Source organism: Dreissena polymorpha, chromosome 10 (assembly GCF_020536995.1).
Source record: "Dreissena polymorpha isolate Duluth1 chromosome 10, UMN_Dpol_1.0, whole genome shotgun sequence".
Lineage (NCBI taxonomy): Eukaryota > Metazoa > Mollusca > Bivalvia > Myida > Dreissenidae > Dreissena > Dreissena polymorpha.
Genome location: NC_068364.1, coordinates 62,105,496 through 62,131,857, shown reverse-complemented (window position 1 = coordinate 62,131,857; position 26,362 = coordinate 62,105,496). Strand labels below are relative to the sequence as shown.

At 35.0% G+C, this 26,362-nt stretch overlaps 1 protein-coding gene across 2 annotated transcripts; it reads left to right on the top strand.

Moving 5' to 3' along the window:
- Positions 1–1,945: 1,945 nt before the first annotated feature.
- Positions 1,946–18,502, top strand: LOC127848358 (quinone reductase-like). 2 transcript variants are annotated; one of them, XM_052380780.1, is made up of 5 exons: positions 1,946–2,120; positions 10,813–10,958; positions 11,637–11,873; positions 16,968–17,257; positions 18,325–18,502. In XM_052380780.1, the coding sequence occupies exons 2-4, from the start codon at positions 10,835–10,837 to the stop codon at positions 17,210–17,212; spliced, it is 606 nt and encodes a 201-aa protein (XP_052236740.1). In that variant the 5' UTR covers positions 1,946–2,120; positions 10,813–10,834; the 3' UTR covers positions 17,213–17,257; positions 18,325–18,502. The 2 variants fall into 2 exon arrangements, with proteins under 2 accessions (XP_052236740.1, XP_052236741.1); XM_052380781.1 differs by lacking the exon at positions 1,946–2,120 and adding an exon at positions 8,486–8,599.
- Positions 18,503–26,362: the final 7,860 nt, after the last annotated feature.

Sequence of the window (26,362 nt, the reverse complement as noted above, 5' to 3'; positions counted from 1 at the left end):
TTAAAAATATGTTATAGCTTTTTATATTGCAAGTTTTAAATGAACACAACCTATTTAAACTTATAAAGAGTGTATCTTAAAGCACAGGTCCAGATATGTTGTTTTGTTTTAAATCATTAATAAAAAATCCAATTTAAGCTTCAGTTTGGGAAAACACGGCTAAATGCATATGAATTAATTGTCATCCCAGTACCAGAGACTCTCTTTAAACGAAAAACATGATAAAATCAGTAATGTCGTCCATAAAGCCCCGTTTTCCCTGAAAGCAGCCAATATGTACATATTTCAATGATAAACACTAGATTGACCATTGTCGTCTTACAAGCTGTTAAAACTATAAGTCACGGCAGTGTACCAGTGGTGAACTATAAACAGGCAGATGTGGTGGTTATCGTTCCTAGCAGACGCTCCTAGCATTTCTCGTCTGCATAATTTTACTGCAACAGGCAGTGGTTGTCTTTCCATAGCGTAGTTAAGCAGTTAAGCGCATACTGATTTGCAAAACTTGCTCTGAAACATTAGCGTGAGCTAACGCTCACACTAAAACAAGAATAAAGTTAAAGATAGAAAAAATAACCCTCAACTGGGCTCGCACCACGGACCCATTGAGTAAAAGTCTATCGCAAAGACCACTCGGCCACCCATGCTCATACAATGAGTGATGTATATATATATATATATATATATATATATATATATATATATATATATATATATATATATATATATATATATATATATATATATATATATATATATATATAAGCAATCCTCGTAGCATCTCCAATTATAACGACACAACAGAACTGTCCAAATTATTCAATCGTTTCGCGTTGCAACGCTTTATAATTTTCACGTTTTAAATCGTCAACAGTTGCATAAAATGGATATTTTATAGCATGGTAAATGTTTAATATTACTCTTCTCTCACAAATATAATAACTACAACGAAAATTTGCGAATCTGAAACATTTTTTTTACTTTGTTAATTTGCCACAACTTGAAAAGGCCCATATAAGAGCATTTTGTGATCGCATTGCCTATTTACTGAGAGAACATATCTAGGTTACATTTTCTCTTCGAACAATATTTAGATAGTGCCTCTTAGGCAAAATAATCGATAAAATTCGACAGACTATCTGGATCTATTTAGCATTTAGCTAACAATCCTTATATTGGATTATATCCTGAAAAAAGGACATTGCAAACAGCGTAGACCCAGATGAGACGCCGCATAATGCGGCGTCTCATCTGGGTCTGCGCTGTTATCTTAAATGAATTTCTTTATGAAATATTCTAAATATAGAAATAAATATACTTGACACCCCTAATTTTGGAAATAAATTGATCCAATTTCGAAGGATGGGAGAGTCCACTAGGAATAAATGGGTTAAATGCTTTTGTATGTTATTCTGTAGATTGTCTTTACTTTTAAAGCCATATAATGTATATAGCTTCGCTCTCTATGTTTTTTTTAAATACCGTACACGTTATATGCAGTCCGCACAGGCTAATAAGGGACGACACTTTCCGCCGAAACTGGATTTTTGCTAAGAAGTGATTCTCTTCAAACGAAAGATATCATTAAAGCGGAAAGTGTCGTCCCTGATTGGCCTGTGCGGACTGCACAGGCTAATATGGGGCAACACTAAACGCATATGCGTTAAACCCCATTTTCATAGAGCACGGCCCATATGCGTTTTCTGAGAAAACATAACGCGTTTACACGAAAACAAACACATTTACTTTATTAACATTTGTGTAACCTGCAGAATGAAAAAGAAGTTCCTTCGAGAGACAGATTTTGAAAACATTTTATCAAGTATGTTGGTTTGTTTAAACAGTATAACAATTCAGCATATGTCGTCTGATTTATGATGAATCAATACACAAACATAAACCAACATTGATGCCGTGTCTTGTGAAGCTCTCTCGTACACACATGTTGTTCTCACACACTTGTGACTCGACTAGCTTGGTGGAGGTTTAAACTATACAGAGCATACTAGATACTGGCGAGACATGTTTTATACTCTTAATCGTAGTTACATTGAGCATAAATAGCTTCAATGTGTTCGCACGCTGAGGTTTAAGCGTCTTGGAGGATAAATAACGAGCAGGTAATGTTTGTATAATACTTTATAAGCTTATTTATGCAAATATTTGAGCAAACTTTGCTACATATATATTTTAAAGAAAATTATCATGTACATTTCTACGCTTATGTTATAAGCTTTTACATGCAAATATTTTAGGCACCATTGATACATACATGTATATATTTTTAAGATTTTACGGAGCAGCCGATTGTGTTATGTGAATGCAACTATCTCCAGACAGTTATGAAATAAAATTAATGTTAATCAAGTTGAATCAGAAGCACTTAGTACCCGGTTAAAACTGTAAACAGTCTCTCAAAAGTTGATTAATTTAACCCATTTATGCCTAGCGTCCTGAAAAATGGACATTGCAAACAGCGTAGACCGAGATGAGACGCCGCATTATGCGGCGTCTCATCTGGGTCTGCGCTGTTTGCTGAAAGGAATTTCTGTAAGAAAAATTCTAAAAATAGAAAAAATATACCAGACATCCCTACTTATACTCATTATACAAGATTTAAAAAAGGTATCCTAAAAATGCTATTTTTAACCTTAAAATCATTTATTTAACTGAAATAGCCAGGGTTTTGATATCTGGTGTTAAACATAGTATTGTAGTTCTTTACAAAATTTGTTCATTTAAAACACATCGGGTCAAAATCTACCCCGCCCTTGGTGCAACTTGTTTTTCTTTGATATGCAGTTTTCATACTTGTTCATATAAGGTGTCGTTTGTCTAAACTAACATTGACAAAGGATTGCAAGATTTATATGAGTCGCGTTCTGAGAAAACTGGGTTTAATGCATGTGCATAAAGTGTCGTCCCTGTTTAGCCTGTGCAGTCGGCACAGGCTAATCAGGGACGACACTGTCCGCCTTATCCGTATTTTCGTGTAGAAGAGACTTCCTTTAAACGAAAAATTACATTTAAGCGGAAAGTGTCGTCCCTGATTAGCCTGTGCGGACTGCACAGGCTAATCTGGGACGACACTTTACGCACATACATTAAGCCCCGTTTTCTCAGTAGGCGACTCATATAGTCTTATCTAGTAAATAGCCTTACCAATCTTCCTTTAATCCAATGCAGTCAGGGGTTTTTCCTTTTATTATTTTATATAATGAAAACTTCAAGACACAGCTGTTTGTTATTTAGCATTTAACGTCATATTGTGTTCTTTTTTTAAGTGTGATCATAAATTGCCCCTAGTGACAACACTTGTCATCCCCAGAGGTCAAATGATTTAAAAAAATGAGTTGCGTTCTGTGAAAACTTGGCATAATGCATGTGAGTATAGTGTCGTCCCATTTAACCTGTGCTGTCCGCACAGGCTTATCAGGTACGGCACTTTCCGCAATTTGGAGTAAATTTGTTTCCGCTGAATTTTTTCGTTTAAATAAAGTCTCTTCTTAGCAAAAATCCAATTAAGGCGGAAAGTGTCGTCCCTGATTAGCCTGTGCGGACTGCACACGCTAATCCGGGACTACACTTTACGCACATGCATAATGCCCAGTTTTCTCAGAACGCGATTCAAATGTGTATAGTAAATATCGATAAACGGCAAAAATCGTCTGCGAAACCAAAAGGATGAGGGGATTAAAACTTGGTTTGTAATATTGGATAATTATCCTCTTCTTCGTATGTTTAAATCATTTACCCTGGCATCCAAATTAGCCATTCCCATGGGTATATATATTCATATACAATTCAAAAGTATTAAAACGTATTTATTAAAACCGCGGGATTAAATATTTGGTGCGCGACATCACTTGTCGGTCCTATAATTAGCTTGTTTATTTTATGCCACGTGGGTCACAAACGACCCTTCTCTAGAGTCCGCTTGTATTCATTATATGTTATATCGTTCTAAGGTTTTGACCAGACCACGTTAGGTCAGCGTTACACAGAGTAAATTTTGTTTTCAAAAAAAGATATTACACGAACATTACAAAATATACGCGTAATAGGTAAACTTTGTTAGGGTCTTAAGGCAATCTCGTTTTCGTTGAAGTGGTGTTGGTTTTAGCTGGCCGCGTTAGCGCTTTCGGTGTTCGAGCCGAGCAACATAAACCTTTCTGCATTCAACGCTAATCCAAGTATTATATTCAGTAGATCAAATAACCTTAACAATAATTTTAATTCACTCTTAAAAGCGCTTAAAAGCTAACGACTGTAACTATGCGTAGTGATGTAGAATGTATTTGTTCTGGTACGCCAAATTGTCTTAAAAAAATTCACACACAAACTCTAAAACGAGAGAAAATTTCACCATATGCCTCGATTCAATTTTACGCAGCATGTAAATTGTCACACATTACGACCGCGAAAAGGAGATTTTACTTTAAAATAATTCATTTTATTTTCGAAAGAAAATGATCAAAATCCAAAAAGGCGACGATTGCTTCTGACAAAATAATGTCGATGTCAACATACATAAACATGTAGATATACAGACAGAGTCGTTCAAAACATAAATTCACAAAAAAGTATACCTGCCTTATGTTTTCATGGATGCTGCAAATTTTGACGGCGTCTATATCTAGCCTTAACATCCTGTAGTGTGCGACCCAAACACAAGACTTGTGACAAGTAATCCGTCATAATTCTATTAAACTTTGAAACACTCGTTGCAAACGGGTTTATTTTACTGAATAGACTGTCTTTGATAAAATAACAAAGACAAAGTGTATTCATTAAATAAAATACCCTTACGTATACTTACATCCAAAAGCAAAACAAATCGAATAGACTACTGAACCAAAATACACACCCATCAATATGCTCTACACACACAATTTCACATCTAAATAGGCACGCACATTCTGAAAATCAAAACAAGAATAAGCTAGATCTACATGCAGATCTAAATCCTTCGTCTAACCGTTTCCATCGAAGGTAAGAAGTCCATAGAATATGCACTTTTCATTATAACATCCAGGAAAAAATTACAAGAAAAAAGCGCGTCTTCAATGTTTTATACTCAGACATCACATACTAGTTTCGTGTACACCAAAAGATGACATCACATATTTTTGGAAAAGGACACAATAAGTATGTCATCGTATGACGCCATCAATCAGCTGATTCATTATATGGATGGCGAAAAATTATGTCCCTTGACTAGATCTAATGATTGAAGGTCGTATAATGTTAAAGCTTTAGTTTATTGACTCCAGAGATTTGTTATGCAAAATCATTCAGTGGTAGAATAAAAAGTAGTCCGTGCACGCTACAGGTAGTTTATTCCATGAGGTGTCATACCATCAATGTCGGTATAAAAATGGGATAAAGCAATATTCGGAATGGTTGTATTACGGAAACAGGGTATGGAATGTGATAAATTAGTTATGAATCCATCCATCCGCCCAAAAAGGGTGTTCCTAAAATAAATACCGTCAAGAAACGGGCGTATAGAAACATCTCGGCTAAGTTTCATAAAAATACACGGTTTCGGTTCTTATTTATATTATTTTTAGTCTTTCGCAAACGTAACCTGTAACGATTTTTTTTTTCTTTTATGATACATTAATTCGATGGTAAGCATTCTTTAGCAGTTTTGCACGCAGCATGCATACCCGATCCGAAAAGCAATGCAAAGATGCCCAAAAATGGAATACGTGTATACGGATTTTATAAATAGCCTTATAAAAACACGTAAAAATACGCTTTTCAAATTCTGCAGTATGAACTATGTACCTTTAAATGCTTCCACTCTTCTTATCGTATTTTGTGAAATTTAGTTACGACAATGCCAGCGCTGATAAGACGTTTCTTTCTCCAGTTACAGGACAAATCTAATTTAAAGATTTTCATAACTAATGACATGTCTAATTTTGGAGTAAATTTGTTTAAATTTTCCAAAGGCCATAATTTAAACTTTACTAAATTGCTGACTTTACGATTTGTAGCTTAAATATATTTTTAGTTTAAAATCATTTGATTAATATTAAAATAAACTGCTGTCTCCATTTTATATCACCAGTCGAGTTCTTTGATTAGTTTAGATTTTCCGTGTTAAGACTAAGTCATTTTGTAAAAAAAATGCAAAAGAGGTCTACTCTAGCAAATAAATTTGGTTGGACGGATAATACAGAACGCGAGTTGTAGGATAATACAGAACGCGAGTTGTAGGATAATACAGAACGCGAGTTGTAGGATAATACAGAACGCGAGTTGTAATACAGAACGCGAGTTGTAAAGCTAAAGATTCTTTTCACGACCTTACATTTGAATTTCTTATGAAAAGTGGTATGAACTGAAAACGAATATAAGAGCTGTTTGTTATGGGCTTTCTTACGACAAACAGCCTTTTTAATTTGCAAAAAGACGGATGAATCGCAGACGTTGTTTATCAACATGCTGTCATTTCATCGCATGAAAAAGAAGGAAACGAAACTGTCTGAAAGGTTTCGTCACCAGTAATAATTGAAACGTGATGATTTATTCTTTATGTTTAACAAGTAGATATAAAACAAATGATAACATTTAATAAAAAAAGACCCTACAATTTTAACTCGTTATATGTATACAACTTCTCGGTAATTAGTTAAACCCATTTATGCCGAGTGGACTATCCCATCATTCTTATTTAGATCAATTTATTTTCAAAATTAGGGATGTCTAGTATATTTATTTCTATATTTAGAATATTTCTCATCATGCGGCGTCTCATCTGGGTCTACGCTGTTTGCTACGGCCTTTTTTTTCTAGACGCAAGGCATAAATGGGTTAAGTTGTTCAATGATGCATTTAAAATAAAAACAATTCTTAGCAAATATGTACAAATTTGCATTTTACGAGCTTCTATTAGATATAAAAAAGGGCTTCTCTTAAAATGGCAAGAACGCAAAAAACAATCCACTGTTAAATACATTAGTTTTAATTAATTTCAATAGTTATAACAGTATTAAGCGTATAAAATGGGTAGGCCCTTGCACGTTATTAATGTATACGCATCCTCTTCAAAATATAAGATTTAAGCGGTTTTTTTTTCTGAAACGTTCCTGGTCGTGTGTGTTTTGTTTAAAAACAAACCATTATTTTTAAAAACAATTGAATGTCATATCATATGAGAAAACCAAATACAATTGCATATAGCAAGCATTTCAACAAACATGTTCAAGATTAAACATGTGCTTTTTTACGTTTCATTAATGATTGCTTTATGCGATAAAAAGTACGAATACAATTTTTTGTGTTATTCACTTTAAGTACATTTCAACTTCACTTAGCCTTATACAACCCTCGAAAACTCTTCAAATAAGTTTATTCACTCAAACATCGGACATAAATATATACAAATCGCACCTGTTTACACGATAGGTGAATATTATAGTTTGCGAGAAGGTAATAATTCAATAGTCAATAGTTGTGTGTGCAATTACATGAGCATATTGTGTATTAAATCAGTTGTCATAAAATTGGTTTAATAAAAAGAATGGTCATATACTGAGGCAGAACATGTCAAAAATGTTGTGGTTTTATATGCACAGTTCGACTTAATGTCAAAAAATATTTGAGTTTCATGAAAAAGATTTATTTATATCTAGATTGCTCAATCTCTTTAACTAAGACAGTAGCGTGTACTTTAGCTTTCTCTTTTAACTCAATCGGTAGCTTATAGCTTTTGGGGACTTTGAATGACTTGGGTTATGCGAAAGTGTACAACTTAGTTAGCATGATTCGTTAGTATCTTAACGATACAGATGGCTTAGCCGAATCGCACAATCGACTGTATAAACACGTCGCCGATGAAGTGTGAAATTTTATACAAAGGTATACACAAGTAATCTACACGGTATATGATTTTACTTAGAATCTATTTTACAAATAGAGAACTGTTCATTCAAATAAGTCACATACAGATAACATTCTATCAACGTTTATCATATTTACAGAAGAAAAAGTGCCTTATTAAATGGTTTTACGTATAGTAACTCTGTATGCATGCGACTGCTAGAAAAACAGAGATTAACGAGAGCCAAAATAAACGTAACTTATCCGCAGCATGTCAGAAAGAAAGGGAACTTTTAAATGTTAATTTACATACATGTACACATTCATAGCTGTTGTCATACTAAATGTCTTGTGCGCCTTATAATATTTCAAAAGAACACCTTAAACAATATTAACATAATAATAAAGTGTATTTAAACATTAAATATCCTGATATATTTTTTAATTCCCCGTTTGTATTCCAACGTGTACCCTTCCACACTTATAGCGGTGTCGATAGCTAAACGCACGTAAGGACAAACAAGAACAGGTACCTTTTAAATGGACGAACAATCCTAATATTTAACCCAGAATAATGGAAGATGGAATAATAGACATTATGAGTACTACGCGTAACATCGTAAAGCGGATTACTTATGTCCTTACGGACATGAAAAAAAAACAGGTTTCGCAGGTTTGTTTGTGTAGGGCTATTTATAGATATACTAGTAAATAGCGTTCGAATTTAGTTCCAGCGAAGTTGTCAACGTGGAAACATCATATTCAGGTTTATGTTGTTGCTGTTGTTGTTGTATACAAGATTCTGTGTATATTGTATACATATGCTTTTTGATTTTACGAACATGCTCGGATAAAGGCCGTAATTCCTTTCTTCTGAAGAATGGACAAAGTGCATTTCTACGGCTCGCACGCATCAATTATACGTGTCAGTTCTTCGACCTAAACTAAAACACTTTAAAATCAATATTTTTCAAACATCGCATTGTGAAAAGTGTCTTTGGAAACAGCGACGACACTATCTTGTCTGGTGTTATATAGTTTAGAATATATTTGATCGACACTGATATTTCGGTATAATTCAGTTTGCAGTTACTTCAATGTCAAACTGTCTGTCACAAAATGCCACGAAAGTTTGAATGTCACAACATATAAATACGTCCAATAGTTTCTTTAAAAGACATACATTCGTGTAGAAAATTATGTAAACATGTATTTTTACTACTTTAAGGTCAACTTTGTCTGTACAATTTACGACATGTTTTATATTGTTTACAAGCTTAAACTGGATTTAACCAACTAATTAACACGTATACTTGTTTTAAAAATTATCTTAACATCTTTGTATCCCGTCGACTGTAAAGAGTTGCGTAGTCTCGATTGTATTTGTACGTGTGTGTGTGTCTCTACTACTCATAGAAATGTGTATCAATATTAGAAAAGAAATAAAAAGACAACAGTTCAGAACTAGAATTCTAGCAATTGAAATTCTAGATCAAAGTATATTTTATTTCATTTCAACTTACTGATAAAAATGTAAAATGGATTAGAGTTTAAAAGTGACCTAAGTTTTTATATCATTTCAAATCATAGGTTTTATGTAATGCGTAATATAGTGTTGTAAAGATTACTTTGTAAACTAATCGAAATTGTTTGTACTGCATGTTTTGTTAAAGAACATGTGTTTCTTTTAATTTTATATGTTAAATGTTTTCACATATACAAGGTTTCTACCTAATTTTAATAGTATACCATAAAGCGCAACTAAAATGTGTTCAATTATCCGTTTAACCCGGTTTGTATTCCCGTACAAACTCGAAGCAGTATACATAGCTTAACGCAAATAACGAGAAACAAGAACAGATACCTTTAAAATGGTCAAATTATTTGAAATACATCCCGTTTGTATACGTATCCGAAAAATCATACACATATTGCGCAACCGGTGTTACAGTAAAAACAAATTTGAGAGAAGCTAAACTGCCGCATACGTACTTAAGGTCACAATATACTAAAAGATTTCCTACACAAATTCAATGTGAAAGCAATAACTTAAAAAATTAAATAAAGTCGAATTTTTGCGCATAGACATCACCATAACCATACCTTTTCTTAAAAAGCATTCCAAGCCGCAATGATTTAAACAATAAAAAGGGGGGTCATACGTTATGCAAGAAAGAACTCGACGCGAATCAGCGGTCACTGTTTTATGGCCATCTCTTTACCGGCTTCGAACCAGTTGAGAAGGGTTTCCCGCCATCTGTCAAAGTCTCATGTAGTCTCCAACCTTCAAGCAAAAGAGTGAATTTCTGTTAAACATCAATGTTTTCCCTACCACATGCACAAAGAAACATTCTAAAATAAAGCAATGGCAAGTGCCCCTACAGAGAATTGTGTCTTCTTTTACATGATGTTCATGTTTTTAGAGAGAATAGCATTGCACTCCAAAATATTTTAGTATATTGTAACCTTAACATGGTAAAACTATCTAATATTTAAACCATATTGAAGCGGTCAACTGAAAGGAGTTAGTTTCGGGTCAGAGGATGTATTGGTAGTAATGGTTTATTCGCCTTAAGAGCAGAAATTTGAGCTAGCATTGCAGACAAAGCGGCTTACGGGTTTAAAAGAGATGACTATTTATCCGAGTTCTTTCAAAAGAGTGGCGTAAAGTGTATGTGTACCCATAAAGCGAAGTAATATTAGCATATTGTCAATCTTTTCGGATCCTGTAATTAAGGCGACAAGCAGTGATGGACACGTAAGGACAAGAGTAGAAGCAAAGGATTCGGTCGGTCGCCTAGTTACGTACCGGGTTATGTTCGTGAATGCAATATCGCGTATACTCGCTGGATTCGGATTTTTATCGTACTTATTATCATAATACTACATCGCGTTCTGGACTCGGACAACTACGAGTCTACAACATAACCTGATCGTGCAAGTATAAGTAAATACCTACCGTTTTATATACATGTACAGGTCGTATAAGGAAAGCACTAAGATGTCGCAGAAGAAATTTACGATCGGAGTGATTATTTCGAGCACGAGAGAGGGACGAATGGGCGAGAGGGTGGCGCATTTCGTGAAGAAGGCTATCGAAAAGGACCACATTGTCGATCTTATAGGTAATCCAAGTAATCTTTAGTTGTTTGTATTACTTAAAATACTACCACATCTACTACAGAATTAACAACAACAACTAGTACTACTAATTCCACTACCACCACCACCACCACCTCCACCACCACTACCACCACCATTACCACCACCCTTACCACTGCAATAACCACAACACATACCACTACAATTACTAATACAATTATTACAAATACTTATAATAATACAATTATTACAAATACTACTAATACTACTATTACTACACATACTACAACAACTGCGTCTTATAGTGCTTATGACTCTGATTATTATACTGCTACAATAATTACTTCTTCTCCACAAGAATACAATCAAGAGCAGCAACAAGGACTAGAAAAGTAGAATATAAAAAAATGTCCTAATTATAAGAAAAATATTAACAATTATGTTAACTATTATTGTTTTGATGTTAATATTATGTTGATGCTGATAATAATGATGTGATGATAATTATGTTGATAATTATGATGATTTTTGACGAGAATAGTGCTGATAATAACACTGATATTTGCGATTATGATAACGTTGTTGTGATGAGTATGATGGTGATGATGAAATACACCAATATCATTACAATGTGAACAAAGTCTACTGGTCACTTCCATTTTACGAAAACATGTTGAACATGTTTTTTTTTCTACCATCAGATCCTCTCGAAGTGCATCTCACTGAAACCCAGCAGTCCATGAACTTCATGTTCAACCCTGGAGCCGTGCCCGACAACATTAAGGCCCTAAACGACAGAATCAAAGCACTGGATGCACTAGTTTTGGTGTGCGCAGAGTACAACTATAGCATACCGCCTGGTTTGTCAAACTTGCTCGATAACATCCCTTTCACGACCACTTTGTGGAAACCCGTTGCATTCGTGAATTACTCGATTGGTAAGTGACTTTTATTTCTTTAAATGTTTATAAGCTTGGAATATATTCATTCCAATAACCAGCAAACTTTTCCCAACACTATCGAGTCAGGCCCTTGACTATTTTTTTTTGTATTTGTGAACTTAAATTGTGTCAGGGACATATCTATAAGGGTATCCGCTTAATAAGTCAGTATATCTCATTTAAGAGACTTAATGCGGCTTTGGTTTTGCATTTGCAACCACAAGCCTGACTCACGTTTCTCGCCTACGAAAACAAAAATTCACCATGTATGCGTTGTCAGTTTGTCCAAACATTAGAAAAGAAAAACAGATTACAGCGCAATGAAGATAATTTAAGAGTTAAATGTACTATTTGAACAAACATTACTTATGTGTTACTTGTGTGTTAAACCTGAAAAAACATTCCAAATAAATGACGCTGAAAACTAGTCGATGAAAAACACTGAACAATGGTAATCTATTTAATTTATTAATGCACATGTGAATGGTATTTAGTTGGAAGTCGCGCTTTGTTTTGCCAAACGCGATTGCTTGAAATGGATATAGATATATACAGAATATTATGTGAGTTTTGGATAAAGATCAAGTTTATCATGCGAGGCTTAGAATCATGGTAACACGAGGTTTGCCTATCCTATTATTCACCCCCCCCCCTTTTGAATTACTAAATATCAACTATCGCTTTTTATAAGCCCGTTTTTAAAAACGGGACGTATCATAGTTTCACCCTTGGCAAGCGGCGGCGGGCGGCGTCCACAGCTGTGTCCGCTCTCTAATTCAAAAAGTTTTCATCCGATCTTCACCAAACTTGGGCAGATGTTTTTTCTAGACAATATCTAGGTCAAGTTCGAATATGGGTCATGCCGGGTCAAAAATTAGCTCACAGGGTCACTTAGTGCATTTCTAGGATTAACCATGGTGTCCGCTCTCAAATCAAAGTAGTTGTTACCCGTTCTTCACCAAATTTGGTCAGAAGTTGTGTCTAGATGATATGTCGGTCATGTTCCGATATGCGTCATGCCATGTCAAAAACTAGGTCATGAGATCACATACTGCATTTCAAGCATAAAGCATGATGCCCGCTCTGTAATTGAAGTAGTTTTTATCTGATCTTCACCTAATTTGGTCAGAAGTTGTGTCTATATGATATGTAGGTCAGGTTCGAATATGGGTCATGCCGGGTAAAAAACGAGGTCACGAGGTCACAAAGTGCATTTCAAGCATTTAGCATGGTGTCCGCTCTCTAATTGAAGTAGTTTTCATCTGATCTGCACCAAATTTAGTCAGATGTTACATGTAAATGCTATCTAGGTCAAGTTCAAATATGGGTCATGCCGGGTAAATAACTAGGTCTCGATGTCACTTAGTGAATTTCAAGCATTGAGCATGGTGTCTTAAACCTTCGAACGGGCGTATCTTGTGACAGTTTGGCACTCGTGTTTGAATTTTTTGTCTTCCATCACGAGTATAGAGCTCAAATTTATACGATCGTTGTTATACTATCGATTTGCATCTAGTAAAAGGATTACATATTTAAACGCGTGAAACAAAATAGTCAGGTTGTAAGGAATAGGTTTTAACGACATGTCATGCGGTCAGTAAAGCATAAAACAATACGCTTTCACGTGAGGAAGTCAATAAGCTATGGTTTGATCCATTCCATGTTACCGGTAAATTGCACATAATTTGGCAACAGAATACCGTATCCATCCGCTTAGTATTTAAGTAAAGCATTTTTTGTTTAAGCATTATTCTGTGACTATGTACACTGGTATTTCAACATACACAAATAAACATGTGTCAAAAAACATTTTTAGCTCATCTATTTTTGAAAAAAAAATTATGAGCTATTGTCATCACCTAGGCGTCGGCGTCGGTGTCGGCGTCGGCGTCCGGTTAAGTTTTGCGTTTAGGTACACTTTTCTCATAAAGTATCAATGCTATTGCATTCAAACTTGGTACACTTACTTACTATCATGAGGGGACTGGGCAGGCAAAGTTAGATAATTATTGCTTGCATTTTGACAGAATTATGTGCCCTTTTTATACTTAGAAAATTGAAAATTTTGGTTAAAGTTTGTGTTTTGGTCAATTGTATTCCTTAAGTATCAAAGCTATTGCTTTCATACTTGCAACACTTACTGACTATCATAAGGGGACTGTGCAGGCAATATTAATGTAACTCTGACTGGCATTTTGACAGAATAATGTGCCCTTTTTATACTTAGAAAATTGAAAATTTGGTTAAGTTTTGTGTTTAGGTCCACTTTTTTCCTAATGTATCAAAGCCATTGCTTTCATACTTGCAACACTTACTAACTATCGTGAGGGGACTGGACAGGCAAAGTAATGTAACTCTGACTGGCATTTTGACGGAATTATGTGCCCTTTTTATACTTAGAAAATTGAAAATTTAGTTAAGTTGTGTGTTTAGGTCCACTTTTTTCCTAAAGTATCAAAGCCATTGCTTTCATACTTGCAACACTTACTAACTATCGTAAGGGGATTGTGCAGGCAAAGTTATGTAATTCTGACTGGCATTTTGACAGAATTATGTGCCCTTTTTATACTTAGAAAATTGAAAATTTGGTTAAGTTTTGTGTTTAGGTCCACTTTTTTCCTAAAGTAGCAAAGCCATTGCTTTCATACTTGCAAAACTTACTAACTATCGTAAGAGGACTGTGAAGGCAAAGTTTTGTAACTCTGACTGGCATTTTGACGGAATTATGGGCCCTTTATAACTGAAAATTTGGTTAAGTTTTGTGGTTTGGTCCATTTTACCCCTAAAGTATCATAGATATTGCTTTCATACTTGGAACACTCGCAAACTATCATAAGGGCACAGTAAAGGACAAGTTTCATAACTCTGGTTGTCATTTTTACCGAATTATGGCCTTTTTTTTTTACTTAGTAACTTTGAATATATGGTTACATTTTGTGTTTAGATTCAATTTACTTCTAAAGTATCAAGGCTATTGCTTTTAAACTTTAAATACTTTCATGCTATCATGAGGGTACTGTACCAGGCTAGTTGAAGTTTACCTTGACATTTGAATGACCTTCAAAGTCAAATTATTAAATTTTGCTAAAATTGCAAAAACTTCTTTATTTATGATTCGATTCGATTGATACTTTGACAAAACAACTCTAACCTGACATACCACAATTGACTCCGTCCAAACCATCCCCAACGCCCCCCGAATCTCCCCTCAATCCCCCCATTATTTTTTTTAAATTAAAGATCATCTAATAAATGATCACCACACCCTCACACTATACCCCCCCCCCACCCCCACACCAAAAAAACATTTTTATGCATCCGGTAGGGTGGCATATAGCATTTGAACTGTCCGTCAGTATGTCAGTCAGTCTGTCTGTCAGTCAGTCCAAAAAAAAAATAACATTGGTCATAACTTTTCCACTTTTTAAGATAGCAACTTGATATTTGGCATGCATGTGTATCTCATAGAGCTGCACAGTTTGAGTGATGAAAGGTCAAGGTCAAGGTCATTTTTCAAGGTCAAATTTCAAATTTATGGTGTCTGTCCGTCCGAAAACTTTAACATTGGCCATAACTTTTATAATATTGAAGATAGAAACTTGATATTTGGCATGCACGTGTATCTCATGAAGCTGCACATTTTGAGTGGTAGAAGTTCAAGGTCAAGGTCATCCTTCAAGGTCATTCTTCAAGGTAAAAAAAAAATCAACGCGGTGTTCTCATGAAGCTGCACATTTTAAGTGGTGGAAGTTCAAGGTCATCCTTCAAGGTCAAAGGTAAAAAAACAAATAAATAATTTCAAAGCGGCATTATCATGAAGTTGCACATTTTGAGTGGTGGAAGTTCAAGGTCAAGGTCATTCTTCAAGGTCAAGGTCATTCTTCAAGGTCAAAGGTAAAAAAATCAAAGCGGCGTTATCATGAAGCAGCACATTTTGAGTGGTGTAGGTTCAAGGTCAAGGTCATCCTTCAAGGTCAAGGTCATTCCCTGAAGGTCAAAGGTCAAACAAAATATAAAAAATCAAAGCGGCGTTATCATGAAGCTTCACATTTTGAGTGGTAGAAGTTCAAGGCCAAGGTCATCATTTAAGGTCAAATTTAAAAAAAAAATACTCAAAACGGCGTTATCATGAAGCTGCACATTTTGAGTGGTGGAAGTTCAAGATCAAGGTCATCCTTCAAGGTCAAGGTCATCCTTCAAGGTCAAAGATCAAAATAAATAAAAAAAATCAAAGCAGCGTTCTCATGAAGCTGCACATTTTGAGTGGTGGAAGTTCAAGGTCAAGGTCATCCTTCAAGGTCAAAGTTAAAAAAAATTCAAAGCGGCGCAATAGGGGTGTTTCTGACAAACACATCTCTTGTTTTTTTCAAACATGGTTAAAAATCACAAATATTTATTTTTAATTTTTTATTTTTGAAATACCGTCCAACCATCCCACCCAAGAATCCCCCCTCCCCCCAAAAAATAATAATAACTTTTTTTTTTGCATTTTTTTGGCATTTTTGGAAGATAATGTAATAAATGACCACACACCGACACTATACACCCCTCTCCACTCCACCCCTCCATCCTTTGTGATTGAAATTGAGAAAGGTCCCTACACCTTTAAAAAGAAAAACAGATGAGCGGTCTGCACCCGCAAGGCGGTGCTCTTGTTTCCATATGTACTTTCACTTAATATATCGGTATATCTCCTGGCGAACACTCTACTAGTAGTATTTTAGTAGTTTTATTTTAGCACTTATACACAATTCATGGTATTAAAGATGAAAACAAATAGATACATACTAACAAATACTGATGAATGACTAGCTAACTAATACATGGCATAATGTAACAAATATAAGTTAAAATAAATCAATATTACCATGAAATGCTAACCATTACCAGGGAAAACACAAAAAAAGCGAAAATGATTTCACTTATTTCCATTGTGGTCCCATATATTGGCAGCCTTCCAAAGAATGTCATGTTACTTGTATCAATGGCAATTACCTTGTAAGCACAAAAATACTTGTTCAGTAAGGATTTGCAATCGAGCTAAAATAAATAGGTTTAATTACATTAACAGCGTCTTCTTGATTATCGCAGGACCATTCGGTGGCACGCGGGCGGCTATGCAGCTTCGGGTGTTCGTAGGAGCGCTAGGCATGATCGCAGTACCGAAACAGGTGGCGATCCCTGTTGTAAACGAGGCCCTTGATGAGCACGGCACTCCAAAGAATGACAAACTGAACCAGGAGCTGTCAATGCTGCTTTCTCATCTGTACTGGGCGACGGACGCGCTAAAGAGCCAGGCGGCGAAATCTCCGTACCCCCAACATTTTCCATCTTAATGCGAACTTTAAACTACAACTAGATGTCTTACTGTAAACGTTATTATCCCCACGCTTTTTGAAAAAAAGGTGGGGATATTGTGGTGATCTCCGCCGTCCGTCCGTCCGTCCGTCTGTCCGTCCGTCCGTCCTGGCCACTATCTCCTCCTACACTAAAAGCACTAGAACCTTGAAATTTACACACATGGTAGCTATGAGCATATGTGCGACGGTGCACTATTTGGAATTTTGATCTGACCCCTGGGTCAAAAGTTATAGGGGTTGGGGTGGGGCCGCGTCAGAAATTATCACTCATTTTTTTAGGTTATTTTACATTTACTTCTTTATTTCTACACCGATTCACTTCAAATTGATACTGGACCTCACCTATGACAATACGGTCAATCTCAACCATGCATGGCCCCATTCCCAACCCTGGGGCGCCCCGCCCACATAGGCCACACCCACCAAAAATTTCCATTTACTATAATTTTTTCATTTCTACACGGATTCACTTCAAATTGATACTGAACTTTTGTTATGACATTAGGGTCAATCTCAACTATGCATGGCCCCAATCCCAACCCTGGGGCGCCCGCCCACATAGGCCACACCCACCAAAAAAATCCATTTACTATAAAAAAAATTTAGGTTATTTTACATTAACTTCTTCATTTCTACACTGATTCACTTCAAATTGATACTGAACCTCTCTTATGACAAAACGGTCAAACTCAACTATGCATGGCCCCGTTGCCAACCCTGGGGCGCCACGCCCACATAGACCACACCCGCCCAAAATTGCCTTTTACTATAATTTCTTCATTAATACACTGATTCACTTCAAATTGATACTGAACCTCTCTTATGACAATACGGTCAATCTCAACTATGCATGGCCCCATTACCAACCCTGGGGCACCCCGCCCACATAGGCCACACCCTCCCAAAATTGCCTTTTACTATAACTTCTTTATTTTTACACCCATTCACTTCTAATTGATACTGAACTTCTCTTATGACAATACAGTCAATCTCAACTATGCATGGCCCCATGATCAACCCTGGGGCGCCCTTGGGTCAAACATGCGGCGTGGGGATACGCGTCGGCCTCTGCCGCGCCATTTCTAGTTGGAAATGCTTTTTACAAGAGTTTCAGGTGGTAATTACATACGTTACTTCAAAACTTACGTCTTTATGCCCATTTTATGTGACACTATTTCATAAATGTAAAATAGTTGTTCCAAATAATGTTTATTTGTAATTCATTTCGCCGTTCGGATTTTTCTAGAATATACTCATTTCTTTGTTTGCTGTTTTTAGCTCATCTATTTTTTGAAAAAAAATTATGAGCTATTGTCATCACCTTGGCGTCGGCGTCGGCGTTGGCGTTGGCGTCGGCGTCCGGTTAAGTTTTGCGTTTAGGTCCACTTTTCTCAGAAAGTATCAATGCTATTGCATTCAAACTTGGTACACTTACTAACTATCATGAGGGGACTGGGCAGGCAAAGTTAGATAACTCTGGCGTGCATTTTGACAGAATTATGTGCCCTTTTTATACTTAAAAAATTGAAAATTTTGGTTAAGTTTTGCGTTTAGTTCCACTTTTCTCAGTAAGTATCAATGCTATTGCATTCAAACTTGGTACACTTACTTACTATCATGAGGGGACTGGGCAGGCAAAGTTAGATAACTCTGACATGCATTTTGACAGAATTATGTGCCCTTTTTATACTTAGAAAATTGACAATTTTGGTTAAGTTTTGTGTTTAGGTCCATTTTATTCCTTAAGCATCAAAGCTATTGCTTTCATACTTGCAACACTTACTAACTATCATAAGGGGACTGTGCAGGCAAAGTAATGTAACTCTGACTGGCATTTTTACAGAATTATGTGCCCTTTTTATACTTAGAAAATTGAAAATTTGATTAAGTTTTGTGTTTAGGTCCACTTTTTTCCTACAGTATCAAAGCTATTGCTTTCATACTTGCAAGATTTATGAACTATCATAAGGGGACCGTGCAGGCAAAGTTATGTAACTCTGACTGGCATTTGGACGGAATTATGGGCCCTTTATACTTAGAAAATTGAAAATTTGGTTAAGATTTATGTTTTGGTCCACTTTACCCCTAAAGTATCATAGATATTGCTTTCATCAGAGCTCCAGATAAAATTTTGGTTAAATTCTTATTTACTCCCTATTTTAAAAATTAATTCTTATTTTACCCCCTATTTATAAAATTAATTCTTAACAATATATTACCAACTAATGTATTGCTTTTTCCATGTCTCAGCTGTTCTATCGGACACTGAACCTGTATGTTTTTTGAGTGCTTTAGATTCACAGTCATTTACGCAAGAGCTTATAAGTCCATCTATTATTTACGAAACCATGCTTTGCGTATTTGAACCTAATTGAAAGAATGCATGCAGCGTCGACTTTTGACATTGAAATGGCTTTTTTTGTCTTCCACGCTTTGATACACCGCTTCGGTCGGCCATTTTGATTTTTTATGTAAAACGGTCACTGACACTTTGGCTTAGGTCATAATGACCTTTTGGTCGCCGTTAAAGTAATATAAAAAACTATATTTAACATTTAACTTTAATGACATTTTGAATAGGTATACAGTATATTACTTGCGTATAAAAATTACGATAAGTGTAATTAAAAAGGTACAATAAACAGTAATGAGCCTGAAATACTAGTAGAACAGAATCGAGACCGTTTGGCATTTCGACCGTTCTTAGGTGTAGCTCTTCCTCACAGCAAACGCTTGAGTGACATTGACTTAAAGTTGTAGTTTTAATTGAGCGCCTAGACGAGTTAGAACCGACATGAAATATTTACCGTATATAATTTGCTACTGGAAGTTTTACGCACGTTCGAAAATTTCGAATTCGTGTTTTATTTTTTTAATGCGTAACTTTACGCAAAGATTTTAAATCTAAATCGTTATTTAAGAAATTTAATTCGTTTTTACGCCTTTACGCATGTTATCTGGATCACTGGCTTTCATACTTGGAACACTCACAAACTATCATAAGGGTACAGTAAAAGGACAAGTTGCATAACTCTGGTTGTCATTGTTACGGAATTATGGCCCTTTTTTGACTTAGTAACTTTTAATATATGGTTAAATTTTGTGTTTCGATCCACTTTACTTCTTAAGTATCAAGGCTATTGCTTTCAAACTTCAAATACTTACATGCTATCATGAGGTTACTGTACCTGGCAACTTGAATTTTACTTTGACCTTTGAATGACCTTGACTCTCAAGGTCAAATTATTAAATTTTGCTAAAATTGCCATAACTTCTTTATTTATGATTAGATTTGATTGACACTTTGATGAAACTACTCTTACCTGACATACCACAATAGACTCCACCCAAACCATCCCCCGTGCCCTCCCCCCCCTCCCCCCCCTCCCCCCTCCCCCCCTCTATTTTTTTTTCTTTTTTTTTTTTTCTTTTAAGATCATCTCACAAATGACCACCACACCCTCACACTATACCCCCACCCCACCCCCCCCCACCCCCCCCCAATTTTTTTTTTTTTTTTTTTTTTTTTTTTTTAAGATCATCTCACAAATTACCACCACACCCTCACACTATACCCCCCCTCCCATCGTCCAACCATCGCACCCAAAACCCCCCCCCCATCGCCCCCCCCACACCCCCCCCGAATTTTTATTATTTTTTTTTCGCTTTTTTGGAAGATAATGTAATAAATGTCCACAACCCCACACTATACACCCCTCTTCACTCCACTCCTCCCTCCTTTGTGATTGAAAATGAGAGTCCCTTCACCTTTAAAAAGAAAATAGATGAGCGGTCTGCACCCGCAAGGCGGTGCTCTTGTTTTGTTTGTTATCATTAATTTACAAAATTAAAATATTGAGCTTGCTTGTTTACATATCCAGTAAGGAGGTTTTGATTCTTTTATTAAAGCAAACATGTTTATCAATTAGGTTTCTATCTTGTCTTGTTAAATGCCAGTCTGAATAGTTCATTGATATATTTGGTGATTATGATGTGCAATTCTCATTACTTATTTGATATTTTACATTTTCTCCAAATTTTTTAAGTCTTAAGACTTAAGTAACGGCCACAGCAACAACGCGTTTTCTGTAGTTACCTCACGCAAACCGACAGAACGTCGGACACACATTTTCAATAGTGATCGACGTACATATTTGCAAGGTTCAGGGCTTTTGTTGTCGAAATGTCACTACCTGTGTATTCATAAAGACGAGATGTTCATATATTAAAGCTTACCTTTACTTTTCATTGGAAATTTTTACAAAGGAAAGAGTCAGTCCCCCCTAAAAAAAAGTAACAGGCGTGCACAAATGTTATGCTGAAAAAAATATTTTAAAAGTTTTCAGCTCTTGAATCAGATCCCTATGTGTTATCGATGTAGTTTAGGCATCCTTTCAGTGCGAGTGCTTAACCAAGGCATGCATAGTGTCTAGAAAAAAGGCCTTGGCAAACAGCGCAGACCCAGATGAGACGCCGCATGATGCGGCGTCTCATCAGGGTCTTCGCTGTTTGCTTAAAGAAATTTCTGTAGGAAATATTCTAAATATAGAAATAAATATACTAGACATCACTAGTTTTGGGAATAAATTGATCCATTTTAAGAGGGTGGGAGAGTCCACTTGGCATAAATGGGCATACATTTAAACCTACGCGTGTACTTATGTATATCATGCATCACATATACTTAAAGAATTGCCCCTATTAAAACCATAGAAACAAGTTCATTTACAAGTTTTCACAATTAATGATGGAAACATTTTTAAGCGTTTTCATTAGCTTAGTTTGCGTTTATTAACCAATCGCATTTTGTTATTTTGCTGAAATGACGTTGAAACGTCAAATGACGTCACGAAATGTAAACAACAATCGGGATTTATCATTATCGTAAATATTTATTTTATTTGCTCATTTAAAAGCATGTGATAAAAAAGATCTGACACTCGTTGTCATATCAAACCATATTATATTTAACTCGTCCAGGAAATTCGTAAGTAAGCTCGTCAAAGGCTCGCTTACTAACAAAATTCCTTAACTCGTTTAATAAAATATGGTATGATATGACAACTCGTGCCAGATCCTATTTGTATGAACCGATGTCAACTCATTTCAATCGATACTAAAGTAAATGACATGCTTACAAACATTCATTTCATATCAGCATGATAACTTTTATGTTTATTTTATCTTATATATTAGTTATTATATTTGAGTATGTATTCTATATTATATTATGTTATAATTCATAATATATATTAGAATTATATTTAATATTACATTATATATTATATTATATTTATATTATGTATATATACATATTTTATTTTTATAATATTCTATATATATATATTATATATATAATATATATTATATTATTAACTATTTTTCTCTTTTTCTCTATTCTACTGTATTTCTCTCTTCTCTCCTCTGTTCCTCTTCTCATTCTCTCTTCTCTTCTGTCTTCTCTCTTCTATCCTCTTTCTCTATCTCTATCTCGTTCTCTCATCTTCTTATCTCTTTCATATTCTCTCTTCTGTATCTTTTGTCTCTTCTCTTCTGTCGTCTTTTTTTTCTATCCCATTATTTATTATATATCATATTACATAGTATATTACATATTATATTATATTATATATTATATATTATATATTATATATATTATATTATATTATATTATATATTATATTATATTACATATTACATATGATATTATATTATATATTATATTATATATTATATTATATATTATATTATATATTATATTATATATTATATTATATATTATATTATATATTATATTATATATTATATTATATATTATATTATATATTATATTATATATTATATTATATATTATATTATATATTATATATTATATATTATATTATGTTATATTGTATATTATATTTATGAAATTCAGAGAAATAATTGTTGCAAACCCGTGTCGACTTAATTTGTGGCCAGTTGTATCCCTTGTTAGTATAAATACTATAATTACATCCAAAAAAAATCAATACTCGAACCTGTCATTTTGACTATCTTAAAAACATAGACCACATTTATTCAACTTCACTTTTGACTTTGTTATGGTAGAATAGAAAGGATTAGCGATTTACTTACATAGTAGGTTCGTAAAAAGTATTGGTGAGGGGGGGGGGTGAGGAGTAACACGTTAATGCCAATACATGAGAATTAATGAAGATAAAATGGAAAGAAATTAAACGAAGCATAACATTTCTGGTGAATATTTTGATAGTGCTTATACATGGAACATCACCAAAGGGGAGTATTATAGAATAACTGACACGTGACATGTACTGTAAAACGCTCATGCAGTAAAGTTAAATCGATTGGCAATTGGCTTCGAACATTTGCTTACATGGTACTCGGCGAAAAAGGGCTTAATGCATGTGCGTTAAGTAAACGATTAAGTGTCTGGATTTTTGCTTACAAGAGACTTCCTTTAAACGAAAATACCATTACATAATAAGGTGTCGTCCCTGATTAGCCACTGCAGATTGCACAGGCTAATCTGGGACGACACTTTACACTTTACATGCATTAAGCTCCGTTTTCCCAGAGCGCAACTGATACCTACCGGTGGTTCCTAGCTCCAATTTCTTTGAGAACAATACTCCATGCGCCACAACTGATGTGCGGGTTAAACACTTTTTAAATGATGGTGCCTTCGGAATGACCTGACATCCATAGTAGGGTTGTGTACTTAAGTATTATATAAGATCACGGAGTGTATATTGATCTAGAGTCCGTGATCAGATTGACTAAATGTTTCCTGGTAATTTCTTTACATAAAGTAAATGTCTTCAAATAAAAACAAAAATGATGACACATCACTGCATTTTAATCAGTTCGTCCCATTAAAGAATATTCCTACCATAAACTCTTAGTAAATAAAGTCGGAGCCTGACCAGACCTTTTGACGTCGTAAAATGACCTATATCAATAGCTTATGAAACGCCGGGGGCATTATTTTCCCGCCAGTAGATACGATGGATAAATCCGAGTATTTAATTGGCTGATTTGAGAGAATTCCTCCCAAGAAGATTGGTCATATTGCTGCGTCCTATTCGAGATGAGTTGCTGAGTACTGCTTATGTAATGTTACACTGGTAAGTGTAGCAAATTCACAAGAAACATAGACACGGATTTCGGCCCAGTTGCAATTACGCATTAAATTCCATCTCGAAGAATTCCAGGGTCAGTACTCGGTCAGATCTCGGTCAGTAAATCGTAAGGGGAAGAGAGAATAAACTTTATCCCACTTTTACAGCGAAATCGGTTGATTAAAGCCCCGTTGATTAAATTTCATCTATAATCAACGGCAAGGCTTTAATCAATGCCACGAAATGACGTCATCAACTGCCGAACCGGGACTACTTTTTCCCACGCACCTCGTCACCTGTATTTGCCAAGTGCATCAATAATAAAAACAATCTCAAATGTTTGTCAATCTTAATGACCTTAAAACAAAGGAAAGTAGCAAAAAAAACGAGTTTTTTGTCATTTATTGTCATTAAAACCTAGTATTAGGTAAATTTAACACTATGCAAATAGGTTCTGTTGTTGTTGCTCCCCTTTGAAGAAGTCAGTTCGAGTTGCTCCCCTTTGACCGTAGAAAACAATCGTCTGGACCAAGACATCCTGTTCATTTACAAGATGTACTCGGATATGCGTCCATCTGATTTTTCTTTAAAGCATCTTTTCTACCTGGCAATACGCACAAATGACACTGCATCCCGGTGATTCTTGCGTCAACAATTGGGTGTCAACAAGTTAGGTCAGATGCTGAAGGCCATGGCAAAAGACGCCGGCTTTCTCAAGCACAAGAGAATAACGAACCACTCAGTTCGCAAATTCCTGGTCCAAAAACTTCGAAATGCAAACATTCCACCCACTGAAACCATGGCCATAACAGGGCACAAAAATGTCCAGTCCATAACCAATTATTCCAACATATCTGTTGAACAGCAGCAAAAGTGTTCATTCTTGCTCAATCCAGTAAATGTAACAATCCAACAGATTCCTCTTGTTCACCTTCACGCACTGAAACTATGGCCGAAATGCAGCCTAGACAACCGATGTCTACCGTCGAACAAGTTGATCTTGATGTTCGCCCCACCCAGTCACTTCACTTGCAAATGTCTTTCTCTAGTTCGAACAACTTTGTCTCACAATTCTTTGGTGCCACTTTCAACATTCAAAATGTTAATGTATATAATTAGCTTAAATCCAAGTAATCTTTGTTATTTTGTCACGAAATAACCACATATTATAACAAAGAAGGAAATATTGTGCACCTCGTGATTGACTCGATAGTTTGATATCGAAAGTGAATTGTGTGTGGTGTTAGGCTACGTTGTAAACAAATGTAGTTCCTTGTATATAACAACTTAATGCCATATTGATATCATAAAACTTAAAGATTTGCAATTCAATATGATTAAAAGTGTAATAAATAACGCTCGACATTTTGTTACAGAACGATATTCTGATTTAAAAAAAAATGATTATTTGATCAGCGGTTATTTTTGAAACGCGGAGTAATACACTGACCTTGGTTACACTACAGTCATTATCAAAGTACGACAAACACTCATGAAAACTTATTTTGTTTAAATAAAAATAGTTTACTGAATAAAAAGTGGGATAAATAGAATAATAGGTTAGTGTTGATTATAGATCAGGTTTATCATCCTCGGCACGAAAACGAAAAAGCACTCGCCAAGGCTCGTGATTTTTGTTTTCTAAGCCTCGCATGATAAACCTGATCTATAATCAACACTAACCTATTATTCTCTATTTCTATGAACGCATTATGGTGATAAGACAGTATTGCTTTCAATTTATAAAAGAACATTAATTCTATTATATAATAAATTATATCATATATTATATCATATATTATATCATATATTTTGTAATATATTATATTATATATTATATAATATTATTTATTATATATTTTAATATATTATAATATAATATATAATATTATATCATATAATATATCATATAATATATAATATAAGATATAATATAATATATAATATAATTTATCCCACTTTTACACCGAAATCGGTTGATTAAAGCCCCGTTGATTAAATTTCA

Coding starts and splice junctions, on each gene's coding strand:
- LOC127848358 (XM_052380780.1), top strand. CDS start 10,835: ATGTCGCAGAAGAAATTTACGATCGGAGTGATTATTTCGAGCACGAGA. Junction 10,959..11,636: donor CCACATTGTCGATCTTATAG/GTAATCCAAGTA, acceptor TTCTACCATCAG/ATCCTCTCGAAGTGCATCTC. Junction 11,874..16,967: donor ATTCGTGAATTACTCGATTG/GTAAGTGACTTT, acceptor TGATTATCGCAG/GACCATTCGGTGGCACGCGG.